Below are 15,439 nucleotides of genomic sequence, written 5' to 3'. Positions count from 1 at the left end.
AGCAATGCACAAGCTTAGCTAGCTTCCTCACAGGGTTAGATACGGTACGCTCACCAAACCTTCAAGGTTCACTCTGCATCTTTCCGGACTGGTGAAGCAGCGAAGTGACCACAAGCATATTAGCATAGTACCATAATTGCCCAATTTTAACACACAGATACTTATTCACGGCAATCAAGCCTCAAAATGGTATGCATGTTACAATAGAATACAATGCTGAAACCTTGTTATGAACAACCCGATCATCATTCCCATTACAAGACAGCGGTCAAGCATTTTTGTTTTGGCAGCTGGCATGCTTGGCACCTCGAAGACATTAGGCTCTACTACTTTGCTGTGCTCTAAAATGTCTTCCTGAGTTGCCGTCCGATGCAAATATCCTTTTCCGACCCAGCAACCAGTACATTGGACATAAGAAAAAGAGCAAACAAAGCCTAAATCAAAACCGAAACCACTCTCACTGCTTCCGGAAGAGACAAAGAATGTCTCGATTATGATAGTTCCTCTTTTGGTCGCATCTTCTTAGAAGGACAGCACAGAGTAATGCCATCCTCCACGAGCAGACCGCCGCGAGCGACGTGCTCAAGTAAGTAATTTCTTTTAAAGTTTTCTCTTCACGCAATTCAAATAAATAAATAAATTTGTGCGAGTCATTTAAACTTCATTTGAAACAGTGTAGCTCCAAATATGCCCTAGTTATGAGTAATTTTTTGCAATGCTGCAATATTTTTACGTCCAGTGTACTGGTCACTAGTATTCAATTGGCGTGTATTGTTCAAATCCCCATGCAAGCAGGTTATGTTTGATTTTAATTATTCCTGGCACCAAGATTACATGTCTCCCAATGCCGTGTTTGGAGACTTGTCAGATCTTGATGTCGATTTGCACTCAGGCGGCAAAGCGGAATAATTCCAGGCAGAGTCTTTGATTCATAGCGAAGAAAGTAGCGACTATTCTTCCAGCGCAGATGCAAAAGTGCTACTCCTAGTGCAACAAATAAATCCCTATGTCCAGTATACTGGACATGGTTCTCCCTTGAAAACCATTGTACTCACTGTCTTCATAATTTTTTGCATGCTTTTTAATAGCTTCTCAACAGGAAAAACCACTGCAAATTTCCATGCTCATGCACAAAAAATTCAGGATGCAAAGAGATATATTGGACATCCTTACGGTTTTTCAAGCATGAAAACCACCTCAGCATATACCGTATTTACACGATTGTTAGTCGACTCGAATGTAAGTCGACCCCCCCAAATCACATTTCCAAAAAATAAAAAGATAACTTCCGAGGTTGTTCAAGCTTGGCCTTGAATAGTTGAATGCGATAGCATTACCCAGCGGCCGCTGTTTATTGCGAGCCGCTATCAGCTGCCGCGCGCTGCCGTGCCAGTGGGCACATTCCAAAACAAAAATGTATTAGTCACTAGACTACTCGTCCACACTTGCGCCATCGTCGTCACAAGCGCTGCCATCGTGATCGCTGCTGCAGTCCCACAGCATATCATTCTAATGTCGCCGTCCAGCGAAACCCCGCACTTCGCAAACATCCACATCACGACATCGTGTGGAACAGCTGAAAATTTTCCTCGCTGCAGCTGCCACACCACACCTGTATCACCTGTTGCGGACGTCAAACTTGCGGCTCGGAGCCAGGATGTTGTTTCTTTGGCGTAAAAAATGGCAGTCATCTTGAATGTAGCCGCGAACGAGCATCGGTTGCTTGCCAGACCAGGAGCACAAATGATGACTGACGAAGCACTACATTAAAAACTTGTGAAACGCGGCTGGCAGTAGTCTAATTTGTCAGAGCCAAAGAGTAACTATGCGTGAATGGCGTCTGCTCTTCCGTCGGCTATAGACACACCCCGGCACCAGCTATAGACACTCCCCGGTGACGCTGCATGAATGACCCCGATCAGAAATCCTCTACTGACCACCCATCCGAACTTACTGGACGTCACAATCGGCGGTTTTCCTGTGCGCGCCCTCATTGACACTGATGCACACGTATCTGTGATGCGTTCTGCCCTTCGCCGTCGCCTCTGCAAAGTGCTCACACCTGCAACGTCCCTCGTGCGCGTGGCGGATGGAGGCACCCCTGATGTGGACGGACTATGTACTGCTCGCATCACTGTTGCCGGCCACAGTACCCCGGTTCAGTTCACCGTTTTGTCCACCTGCGCCCACAACCTCATTCTCGGCATGGATTTTGTCTCCGACCATTAAGCTCTGATTGACTGCTCGCACAGTGTCCTCCAACTCGAGCTCCCACAACTCCTTTCCGCGCACGTCGATCCTTCTCTCCGCCTGTTCAATGCAGACTATGCTCGCCTGCCGTCTCAAGCCACCTCCTTTGTTGCACTGACAACCTCTCTCCCTGTTCCCGATGGCGACTACCTCGTTGCGCCTAGTACCGATCTCCTGCTGACCCGCAACATTGCTCTGCCCTATGCCATCGCCGTGGTCAAGGCGAACACACTGTCTCTGCCATTCCTCAACTTCGGCTTCGCTCCTCAAGTTCTTCCATCCGGCATTTGCGTTGCTACGATCTCACTTCTCGCACTGTGCCAAATCGCTACACTCGACACCGACCCTTCTCAAGATCACTCAGGCGATCCCCAGCCTACCTCTCTTTCTTCAGACGCCTTCGCGACCATGCTGCCCTCCGACCTGCGACCCGCCCAAACTGCACAGCTTCGAGCCCTTCTGGAATCCTTTTCGGACATTTTCGATCTGAATAACATCCTGCTAGGCCAAGCTCTCTCTGTGAAGCACCGCATCGACACCGGGGATGCCTCTCCTATCCGTCGTCGACCATACCGAGTCTCCCACGCTGAGCACCAGATCATTAACGCCGAGGTTACGAAGATGCTTGATAAGAACATTATCAAACCCTCCTACAGCCCCTGGGCCTCGCCAGTCATCCTTGTGAAGAAAAAGGATGGCTCATGGCATTTTTCTGTTGATTATCGCACCTTCGATCCGGTTATTGGCAGATAGCAGTGGATGACCGGGACTGTGAGAAGACCGCGTTTGTGACACCTGATGGGCTGTATCAGTTCAGAGTTATGACTTTTGGCTTATGCAACGAGCCGGCCACCTTCGAGCGTATGATGTACGTCCTTCTGCACGGATTCAAATGATCCACGCGCCTCTGCTATCTCGACGACGTCATTGTCTTCTCCCCCAGCTTTCCCTCTCACCTCGCGTACTGTAAGCTCTGTGACACGTCCGCCTGTGCGTCCGCCGGCTGTGTCGACAACAGATGATCAAATCAGGGTGATGCTGAAACAGCTGATAGGCACCTTACGGCTGATAATTGCTGGAGTGGACACGCCAATTGCTAAGGCTGCTGTCCAAATTTTAGACGCTATTGAACCGGTGCTTGCCACCCTTTAATAGCAGTCAAAATTATGGCTCTACCGTCGTCAGCACCCTCACTGCAGGAGAGAATCTCTCGATCAACAGTATTACAATGGAATGCTCGAGGTCTGCGAGGCCGCCTAGCAGATCTCAGGCAGAGGATCTTCAAATACCGATTTCCGGTGCTTGTAATATGTGAGCCTAATATCACATCTCCTTTTCGACTGTCCGGTTATGAAAGTTTCCTCTCTGAAGCGGCTGGGCATTTGAGCACGGTACTACTATGCGTCCGTCGTGACCTCACTTACGTTTGGCATCAAATTCCTGGGGGCAGTAGCAACGAGTATGTAGCAATCACACTGTGACTTTGAATGGGCGCACAATCTCTATTATAGGTGGCTACATACCACCAAGGGGTCTATTTGATGCCCTACGACTACAATCGCTACTTGACAGCGTTTCGGAACCCCATATAATAGTAGGAGATTTCAATGCGCATCATCACGGCTGGGGAAGCGCCGTTACGAACGTTCGAGGACGGGATATCGCCACGTTCATGAACAATGCAGGTCTCGTTTTGCTCAATGATGGCATGCCGACATTTCTACGCGGGACTACCTACAGCAGCTGCCTGGACCTTGCATTTGTATCCAGGCGCCTGTCATCGTTCGCAACGTGGTGTGCTGATATTGAAAGTTATAGAAGTGACCACATACCGACGTATGTGCAGCTACGGTGGTTTCACCGTCTTCCAAATGCTAAAATACGTTGCACCGACTGGAGTGCTTTCCGCATTGTTCTAGAAAAAACCTGTGGGAAACTCGCTGATCCAACAGATGTGGAACAGCGTATTATTTCGGCCATGCACGATGCAACACGCAATATCTCAGCGCCAAATTCCACAGCACCAGTGGATGTGATCTACGCGCAGCTTCGGGCGATTCGTCGGCGCGCAGAAAGAAAATACCGGAGGACAAAGGATGTCTCGGATCTCCGGGCCTCTCGACGTGCCCAGAAGCAAATACAGCGCTATTTGGAGAACCTAGGCAAACAACGGTGGCGGTCATTTTGCAGCAGATTGGATCCCCGCAAACCACTCACCACAATCTGGCACGTTGTTCGAGCACTGCCGACATTTCCCCAGCAGAAACACCCTTTCCGTGCATTGGCACTTCATGATAGACGGCAAGAACTAGAGGTGGCAGAGGATTTCTGCTCGAGAATTGCCGGAAGCACTTCTTTACCTCGGCAGCATCGCTGTGCTCCCCCCACGATGGACGATCGACTGGACATCCCCTTCACAATTCAAGAACTGAAAGCAGCTCTTTCTGCTTGCACGCATCCTTCATCCCCAGGACCTGATGGAATAACATACAATGCGCTTCGTCATCTAGGCCCACAAGTAATGGAAGCCCTCTTAACATTGTTCAACCACTCTTGGGCCTCTGCCACTGTACCACAGCAGTGGAAAAGAAGCCGCATTGTGGCCTTGCTCAAACCAGGGAAATCGCCACTCACATTAACATCCTACAGACCAGTAGCTCTGGCAAGTTGTATTGGCAAGACGATGGAGCGTATGGTGCTAACCCGTCTAGAATGGTTCCTTGAAAAACATGGGCTATACCCTTCCACAATGACGGGTTTCCGCAAAGGCCGGTCTGCCATCGACAGTGTAATTGATCTCGTGTCAACGGTAGAACATGAAAAACGCCGTCACAGGTTGACTGCTGCTCTTTTCCTCGACATAAAGGGCGCATTCGATAATGTTCAGCATGATGCAGTACTAAATGCACTCGAAGAATGTGGTATAGGCGGACGTCTACACAATTGGATTGCAAGCTATTTGACAAACCGGACAGTCTACATGGAGACTCTTGAAGGTGACACAGCAGATCATCATGTTGCTTGTGGTGTTCCTCAGGGAGGAGTGCTCAGTCCAACGTTGTTCAATCTCGTGCTCATTGGCCTTTTCAAACAACTACCGCAGACTGTTTCAATATCCGCCTACGCAGACGATATTTGCATCTGGACATCAAGTGTCACGTGTCCCCAAGTGCACGCAAGATTGCAGCGTTCGGTGTCCATTACGTCTGCGTACTTGCGCCGTCAGGGGCTTGAACTTTCGCCAACTAAAAGCCTAACATTGGCTTTCACACGCAAGATAATGGCGTGGTATCCGGTCACAATCGACGGGCAAATTGTTCCATACGTAACACATCACAAATTCTTAGGTGTTACGATAGACCGTGACCTGTCCTGGACGAAGCACATTTCTGTGCTCAAGAAAAAGCTCGACAGCTTTGCAAGCATTGTGCGGTGTATGGCAGGAAAATGTTGGGGTCCCTCTGAGCTATCTTTACTACACGTGTACCAGGCGCTGGTAGTCGGCCTTCTCAGATACAGTGCACCCGTTCTCTCGGGGGTCAGACTATCAGGCCTGCGTGTGCTTGAAAGCGCGCAGACTCGTGCTTTAAGAGTATGCTTGGGTTTGCCATGTAAAACTTCTACATGGGGCACATTTTATGAGGCCCGCGCCTGCCCAGCACGAATTTATTTTCAACAGGAGCCACTTCGTGTGCATTTGCGGCATCTGACCAGGCATCGTCATCACCCCCTGACTAACATTAGTGCGGTGCGTCCAGATGCAGCCTTTTCAAGAGCCCTTTGGATGCAGCGCAATGCGCTGCCTTCGAACTACGCGCCACACCAGATTGCGGAGGTGCCACTTTGGGCAGTACCAAAACCATCTATACGGACAACAATCCCAGGGATAACAAAGAAAACGCACATTCCAACAGTCGGACTGAAACAGCTGGCGCTGTCATACATTACATCTATGTATACTAACACCCAGCATGTTTTCGTGGACGGATCCGTTACGACCACTTCTTCAGCTGCAGCGGTGGACACGCTGCTTACGACATCTACTTCTCAGCCTTCTGAATACGCACACGACGAAACTGCCCGGGCAGACCACGCCCGCCAACTGGCGTGATCCCGACTACTAGCATCGCAGGCTCACAGCAGGACTACTACGACCGCCGCCACTGCCGCTTTCTCCGCTGGTGCTCTCATCTTGCTTTGGTCGCCATCACGCCGCGTCGGGCTTTGCGAAGAACTTCAGTCCTGGCATGTTGGCCCATACCGTGTGCTCCGGTCACCGCTGTCACCTACGAGATCGCCCCGGCCTTCCCAGAGACCACCTCCCATGCACCCCAGCGTGACGCTGTCCATGTCTCTCGCCTCAAGCCCTACCTCTCGCCATCCCTTGCCACGCCCTAATCTACACAGAGACAATGTTTTTGCGACCGGGGGCCGTGCAACGGATATTTTTGGTGAAGACGAGGTGAACAAAGTGTCTCAGAGGTGCGCGTGCTCTGGGCTTGGGTGCTCTGTGCGGGCCCTGTGCTCTTGGCCTGTGTGCTGTGCCCAGGGCGTTCTTGCGTCGTTCCCGCATTGGACCACGTAACAATATGATCATAATTTATGTTCAATTATCACATTTTATGTTATCATGTTTTCAATTTCATCTAAGTCTTGTGGAAGTACCACGAGGCAACAGTTAAGAAACGCGTACAAAAAAATAAAGCGCAGAAACACCACCCACACAATGCCACCGTGCTTCCACTTCTTGCTGCCACTCCCTCGTGCTTCGCGTTGCCCAGTGCTGCAACATTCGCCCTTCTCTTCTCTACTCCTCACAGCACATTTCATGTCTTTCCATTCTCAGCAGCCCAATCACCTTCCTACATTGACAGCCAGGTTTACTTTTTTTTTTCCCATGCGCGTCAAGTGCTTTGCCTCATGGCCCCAAGACAGTCGAAAAGTTGGCTTCCCCTCACAGCTCACAAGCCTAATGATTAAGCCAACTCAAATAACGCTGCTTGACAGTCTTCAGTCACGATGTCATCATTTCACGTGATGTATGTCACCATGGCCAGACGCAGTTTACTATAACCGTTTCATTTTAAAAGTGTCTTTACTATAAAAAAGTGGTGGCATCTGTGACATGTATAGCTCTTTGGACAAGGGGTGAGGAGATAACACGTGCTGTCTATATTGAGCAAATCAATAAATTATAAAATGGGAGCTTCAGCACAATTAGCTCCCATATCTCATTAGGCCCGTCATCATGACAGCAACTGAGTGTACCAACGTACGGCCAATATCAAAACTACAGAGCACAAGAGGTTTGCTTCCAAGCTGTGTAATGGAGCTCCTGTAGCATCTTTGGAAATACTAAGTTCCAGAGGAGACAGTACGAGAGCTCCCTTTATATTCAAGACATCTGGGACACTGGAGATGCATAATGGGCCATTCGGCATGGCACAGAATGAAACCTCTAGGCCTCTCGTCTTCATTGCCTTTCAAACAATTGAATGACTTTTAGTCTATTCAAGCATGCACACCATTTTCAGTTCAACCTTCAGCAAAACTCACCAATAAGGTTTCAACACGTCACCTCGAACAAGCAGGACAAGCCCGACTATCACTTCTTGATATTACACCGCAAAGAGGGACACTAGCTCTCAAATCTGGCCGCTAACAAGCAAGAAGCTGCCACTGCAAGCTTCTTTTTCACAACTAAAAGGGAATAAAATTTCAGCACAAAATTTACAACGCTATTCAAGCCCGCTTGAAAACATGCTACAATCCCTATAAGATGTGTCTTATGAACCTTTCAGGCTCACAACAAGGACCAATTGGGTAGCACATTTTTGCGCACTTTGTCTAACATGCAATATTTATGAGATCGTACCTCTTTTCAATTAATGTTACATAAACCTGTGACTGCTCTGTTTTGCTCCTCCATGTGTTTTCCTTTCTGGTGGCCCTTGCAGCAAAAGTGACCTGTGCCTACATATACCAGTGCATGTGGTTACTCATACTCTCAGGTGAGGCAGGAGACGGTGGGCCTTCAGACATCAGACACAGTGTTAAAATGGTACTTTAGCGGCAGAAAGCCTCAGAAAGCATTCTACTGATGATCACCTCTTCATACTATAAAAACTGAAAGGTCACATAAGCGTTTGTCACATACACTTGCGACATTGGTATGAAAAAGCAAGTGGACGTACGCCTTTTTTTCTCCTTCATGCTCGAATTTCTCAAAAGTTCCCCTATCTATACCATTCATTCCATGAACATTGGCACTTCAGAAGCACGCTTAGCTTGAACTGTTTCGGACTTGAGGCGGGCCCACATCATTGGCAGGCTGGGAAGCACTGAAGCACTGAAAGTACCGTATATATACAATTGTAAGTCAACTCGAATGTAAGTCGATCCCCCCAGATAGCATGTCAGGCAAAAACAAAAACTTGGAGGACGATTAAGCTTCGCCTTTAAGAGTAGAAATAGCACTACTGGGCCACTGCCACTTATCAGCAGATGCCATTGGCTGTCGCACCCGGAGAGGGGGGGTGCCATGTCTGCGCACTGACGGAGCAGCCATGAGCAGCTGCTCAAAGCCAGCATGAAGAGCGATGCGACGAAACCGCGGCGGACTGTGGTGACGAAGCCGGCTTTTCTGCCTTACGAGCTCCATAACGCTCTCGCGTTAAAGTTAAAAGGAAGGCATGCCCATGGGCACATTCTAAAAGGAAAATGTATTAGTGATAGGACTACTCATCCTCACTAGCGCTGCTGCCATCGTCGCTACTGCGGTCGTCATCACTATTGCAAAATCCCGCACTTCGCAAACAACCTTACCACGACATTGAGTGGAACAGCTGAAAATTTCGCCTTGCTGCAGCCGCTAAATCTGTATCACCCATTCCGAAACATCGAACTTGAGGCCTGGCGCGCAGTTGTTTGTTGTTGTTTTTTTGGCGTAAAGAATGATAGCCATCTTGAATGTAGCCATGAACGAGCGCCAGACGCTTACCGGACCCGCAGCAAAAATGACGTTTGACGAAGCAATACAATAAAAACTGGTAAAACGTGTCTGGCAGTCATCAATAGCGCCAAGTAGAGCCAAAGAGAAACTATGCATGAGCAGTGTCAGCTCTTCCATCAGCTACCGACATGGAAATGCTGCCGTTCCGTGTGGCAGTGTCACCACGACTGGAACAGCCGCCATTCCATCAACTATTGACACTCCCTTGTGCACCAAGTGTGCAGTATATGGCAAAAAAAAAAAAAATGATAAATCCCTCCGAAAAAGTGCACAGAATAGCCAAATGCTACTGGGTACAGCCGTAGAGCAAACATAAAATTGCAACCACGCTGTAGCACCCCTGATATCTCATTTGTCTCGCCTTATTTATGGTGCCATACTTTGGTTTCGTTTGTAAGTCGACACCCACACTTCAGATTTAAAAATAAAAAAAAATAGGTCAATTTACAATTGTGTAAATATGGTACGTTCTGAAGCACAGAAAGAGGCAAGAAAAAGTAGGGTGTCTATAATACTTTTAGTGCCAATATTGGAGCCTGAGAGGTTTGTAAAGAGAGAAAATGAGCTTCAGGAAAACGGAATGGTATGTGCTATTTTGGCGAAGTTTTGCGTTTTTTGCATTGTTTTAATTTGTTTGCTTGCCCAACATGTCACACAGGTGTCACTACAGTTGATTAAGAATTTTAGTTCGCATTTTGAAAGCAGTTGAAATTTGGCACTAATTGGGCACTGATTGGGGCTGACTGCCCCAGCCCCAGCAAAAGGCTGCTGTACCCAGGCTGGGCTGGGCTGGGCCAGAGATTTCAGCTAAGCCAGAGCCCATGCAGTGCTCTAATCTATGGCTCACAAGACTCAAGTTTCATGACACGGCCCATCCCATGAGCTAACATTCCGGCAGTATAGAACTTTCGGCAAGCATCACCTGTCATGGGGGAACTGCCATGCTCGACAGCACAGATGGACAAAGATGAAGCTAACAGACCACCATGTGCAGTCTGTATTTGCCTGCTCCAGACTGTCCCATTCCTAATGCTGTGCTTTCCCACCATTTACTTTGTGTATAATTAGACATCTCAACAAAAAGTGCATGAGTAGGTAAGTGTGATACGTTTCGCTACCTTTGCCTTTATGCAGAATACTTGCATAAGTAATCCTGTTAACTTTTAACTTTTTCCTGACTAGGCACTAAGAGACATCTAGCTTAAATCTGGCCACGGCACTTGCACAAAGTATTCACACAAGAAAACAAACTTTGTCTAGGGCTCCCAGCCATTTTAAATGACTCAATCCAGGCCTATACCTACAACTAACGCCACCTACCCAGCTCAGGGGGCAGCAGCGTGAGCCTGTTGCCCTGAATGTGCAGCTCCCTCAGCCTGGTCAGCTGGCCCAGCTCCTTGGGAAGCTCCACAAGGTCGTTCTCCCGCACCGATAGCTGGAAGCAAAAAAAGATGAGAAAAAGGAAGCAATAGCTTGAATAACTGCAGACTGCCACTAAACTCCAAAACAAAAGCACACCGCATAAGGCTGGAAATATCGCATTCAGATTTCCTCACAGTATTAGTGGGTGGGTGCAGCTCTCCCTCTAATACTAGGTCTGGCCAGGGGTCAGCGCCGGCAGAGGTCATTGGTTGCTTTTAACAATATTTACGTGATCGCTATGGCCCTCCTGCTTAGGCTAGAAAAACAAGTTCTAGCTCATTAGAAACAGCACTGTATTTACTCTTCAATGTTCGACATGCCTACCTTTGCACATCTTAAAAAAAATATAAAAGATTGTGCCGGAAAAGACGGCTGCTTCTGCATCATTTAGAAGAGAAGAGAGAAGAAGGCCAAGTACAGAGACCTCTATGGGCCATGTTTTCTTGGTCACGGTAAACTTTGCTTAACGAAAGAACTACAAAGTGTAGCTCAAAGAAACATTGCGCACTTAACCAAATCCGCCCAGTCCCCAAATGTGCCAAATACGCTTGCATTTTGTCAATTAGACCAGAAGCTACAGGGCCTCCAATCATCTGTCTCATTTTTGGTCTTTTTTAGAGTGCTTGAACTCAATAACTAGCCACTGAATCCAAAAACCGCTTTCTAAATGATGCAGAAGCAGCTCTCCTTTTGTTGCAATCGTTTTTTCAAAAAACTTAACAATGACAGGCAAGATTAACAAACGTATACCACTTTAAGCATTCCATATTTAGCTCAATTCACATGTACCAACATTAATTTGTATTAACAATGCATACAACTGAAAAGTAAATAAGTTGCTTTTTCCAATGAGCTGCACCTTGTTTTTGTAGGGAAAGTGAGAGGGCCACAGCGATAACACAAACATTGTCAAAAATAGCCAGTGGCCGGCGTCAGCATGGGACCACCACCTTAAACAGGTCAGAACACTCTTAATCTACTGGACTCTTTGCAGGTATACACGTGCAGAAAAAAAAAGGTGTTGTAAGTGCCATGTGTAATTTATCCAAGCCCTATTCAATATAATTTCACCTACACTTAGTTTTCATAAACCAATTGGGAAGCATGCTGCAGACGCATAATCAATACAACTCGTTAGTGACACCATGTATACTGAGTCATCAGAGAAGGACTTCCACTAAGATTACTCTTAACGTACAACTAGAGGTGGTGATAAAAATTTCTCACAACAAAAAAATGAGAGCCTTTTTTTTTAATACTATAAACTTCGTCCAAAACAAACTCTGTCGAGCTAAGTCTTCCTATTAGATGAATAGGTCGGTGACCTTTGCATGGTTTACAAGAACTGCAAAGCAAAAATATGATTAACAAAAATGGTTTAATTACTGTACATTTGTTAGCAAAAGCTGCTGCAAACATACAAAAATAATTCACATTCCAAAATGATGGATTGAGTTCCATTGCTATGCTTCATTATGTAAAGGATGAGACCCCAACAATGGAGCAAAATAAAGCTTACAGCATGATTGAAAGTGTTTCAGCTAACAAGAGCAATGGCAAAATGTAAACCTAATAACCCAAGAAAGAACCCCGAGTGGTCGAAATTATTCAGGAACTATCCACTAAGGCATCTTTCAAAGGTGGTGTGCAGCTTTGAGGCGTTAAATCCAATATACCATAACATACTGTTCCGTACCATGCTGTAACCATACCGCATCATACCATACCATATTATAGCGTGGTGACAACAATGCTGCGAACAGCAGATGAGCAGAACAATGTGGAATTCAAACTATCTATTTGGGCTGACTTGCACCCAAAAAGAACTGAACAGCTCACGGCAGTGGTAGCAACAAGCGTGCTTGGCGTTCGTCACAGCACAGAATCCCTGCGGCCCTCGGCCGTGTTAAATTTAAAGCTGATAGGAGCCTTCGAGATAAGGCACCAAAAGCAACTACTACAATAATCTCGAACAATGCAGACGGAGTTGCACACAGCTGCAATCTTTTGAGATAAAACTGGTCGCATCTCATGTCCCAAACAAAGTGATGAAGTTGCCTGTCGGTATCTTTAATGATGAAAAAATGAAGAGTACAAAGCTTTGTGGCAATATCATTCTTATATTCTTCCAAGTTTAAAATTTTTATTACACACATCCAAATTAAAAATTTTTGAAGATCTATGAGTGACATTCAAAGGAACATACATGGAAAAACTGGAATGTCGTTTGTAACTTAAGATCTCTACACTGGACAGTTCAACGAGAAAGAAATATTGTTGCCTCTTCCTATAGATCAGATACCAATTGAGATCCTTAGCCAGAGAGCTCCGAAAATATTCTCAAAAGGACACTGACAACCAACTGAAGCTGATCTGAATCGACAGATTACTGTGTTGTAATGAAGAAGATGCTACTTAGATGAAAAACGGAGCTTTTATAGGCAGAAAATATGAAAAAATAAAATACAGGTGTCACCCCCATCTGTAGTTTTTGCATAGCAACTGCGTGCATCAAGACAGTTTTTGCGTGTGGATCACTGAGGCTAGCCAGGCTACACTGCCATTCACTTATAAACTGTGATCACTGAGTATTTCCAGCTTTTATGTCATGTGTTTGAAATGAGTTGCAGAAAAAAGTTTAAATCCAGTTTTCACAGCAATAAATTCGTCTTTTGCTACAGGACTAGCATCAACATAACCAGAAAGAGCTATAGAATTGATTTTTACTAATAACGAAAATTGGATAGAGGTCACCACAGTGTCTCCAACAATGTTAGTCATTGCAGAAATCCTTAACTTAACAGCCACAGAATTTTTATAAGCTCCATTTAGATGACTAGCACTCTGACTGGCCACAAGTTTGGATCTATGAATCATCACATGTAGGTAGAGAAATGTGCAACTCAAAAATTAACAAATGCTTACCATTTTGCTACTAACAGGTTGCTTACCTCACCTGCTTACTTTCTGAAACCTGCCAGAGGAGACAGCTAGATCTCAAGGAAGATGGTAGCAGTGAACATGATTACCATTATAAATTTCTGTATTTATTCGCATAATTTGTGCACATTTTTTTACATTAAATTAAGGCCTCGAAAATGGGGCGCGCACATTAACGCCAACATTTTGTGAACACACTCTAAAAACCATTACACAGGCCATGACGCACATTTGAACTGAATGTTGCCACCTATTCGTTGACCTCCCAGCTCATATCTCTTGCAGGCCGAAAAAAAAAAGTTGATTTCAATATAAGATGCACACCCCCTCCCACCCCGCCATATGTTATGTAGTTCCCCACGGGATGGCGCCGCATGCGCAGATCAAAGCAATAAGCGTGCAACGATGTAATTTCGAAGCCAGCAGTCAGAGGCAAATGAAAATAAAAGGCAATAAAACTGTGCCCTCGCATGCGGCTGACTAATGGCAAATCGCAACAAACTGTTCCATTATTTCGGATTCTGGCACATGCCAAATGTTACAAACTCTCACTACTGTTCATCTGAGAAAGCAAACACCACCACAAGCGAGCCGGGTAAACAGCACTCGCACATTGTGTGGCCGCATAAGGCGACAATATTCCCAAGCTTGCCTAGCACACACCCATGTGCATGCTGGGTGTGGCGCAGCAGGGAGCGTAAAATATGAGCTTAGGTTTTTTTTTTTTATAAACTCAGGTAATAAATTAGGGGTGCACAAATTACTCGAGGGAACAAATTACGTGAGTAAATACAGTAGTATTAGCTTCATTTTAATCTTCTAAGAGTTATATGAACACTTACAATTTGCAAATTCTTCAGCTGTCCAATGGCTGGAGGAAGCTTCTCAAATTCATTGTCACCTAAGTACAATGCTCGCAGTGTATCTGTAAGCAAAAGGCAGCAATGTTAAGAGCTGAGTGAAAGGAACTGCTCAAACCTTGCATTCAAAATATGAGAATTTTGTTGTAATAGAAGCAATTCACTTTCATTTTTGTGCCGGTTTATCATCTGTGAACATCAAAAAAAGCCATTTGTTGAACCTAGAGAAAAAGCAAAAACTTTTGCAATCAATATTTTTTGTAATGTAATCATAATGACACTACTCAGTGGTCGCACATTACACTGCCATCTCTTTGAAACAGGACATTTCGACTTCTTCATTCCTACTGCCAACACCTACCAGGGAAAGAAAGGAAGAAGGCAGATATACCACAATTATATGCATAACTGTCATTATGGATGTCACAAAGCCTGAACACACAGTCACCTTCACTGAAAAAAGTGCTTAACAAAGAAAAACGGATGCAATGCAGTGGTACAGATGTCATCATATGTACATCTGAATATTCAAAGTAAAAAAGCACGCAGCTTACACTATATATTTTTTAAATGCCGATTCAAAAATTGAACACGGTAGAGATCCTTCTGAAACTGCCTGCACAAAAATGCTAGTCATTGCAATCGGAAGACTGCATGTAGCAAAGTGACTGCTGCTTTAAATAAATGACAAAGCTGATGCTGCAGTCTACACCTCTGAAACATTACTTTTCCTTGTCTACATACGTTGGCAGTGGTAAGAATATGCAGACTCATTTTAAAGAGCTTCCACGGGAACCAAAATTATGTTAAGATGGTAAAAATTCAGGTGTATAGAACACGTAAGGACAATTAGCATGGACGAAGTACCGACAACTGGCAAAGGACAATGGTAGTTGGAAATCACTAGAAGTCTTTGTCCTTAATTCCACTAGTCAAATCCCACTATAACAAACGC

The 15,439-nt window shown here is 45.7% G+C and overlaps 1 protein-coding gene across 1 annotated transcript in view; it reads right to left on the bottom strand.

The window, feature by feature from the left end:
- Positions 1 to 15,439, bottom strand: part of ics (ras suppressor protein 1) — a 36,871-nt gene that overhangs the window by 10,843 nt on the left and 10,589 nt on the right. Inside the window, exons 6-7 of the mRNA XM_077627211.1 lie at positions 14,467 to 14,549; positions 10,583 to 10,697 (exon numbers count right to left, since the gene is read on the bottom strand). Of these exons, the coding sequence (XP_077483337.1) occupies positions 10,583 to 10,697; positions 14,467 to 14,549 (198 nt within the window). The remainder of the gene's footprint in view (positions 1 to 10,582; positions 10,698 to 14,466; positions 14,550 to 15,439) is intronic.

The sequence above is a fragment of the Amblyomma americanum genome, chromosome 6 (genome assembly GCF_052857255.1).
Source record: "Amblyomma americanum isolate KBUSLIRL-KWMA chromosome 6, ASM5285725v1, whole genome shotgun sequence".
NCBI lineage: Eukaryota > Metazoa > Arthropoda > Arachnida > Ixodida > Ixodidae > Amblyomma > Amblyomma americanum.
Note: the sequence above shows the minus strand (reverse complement) of the source record. Positions and strands in the feature narration are given on the sequence as shown.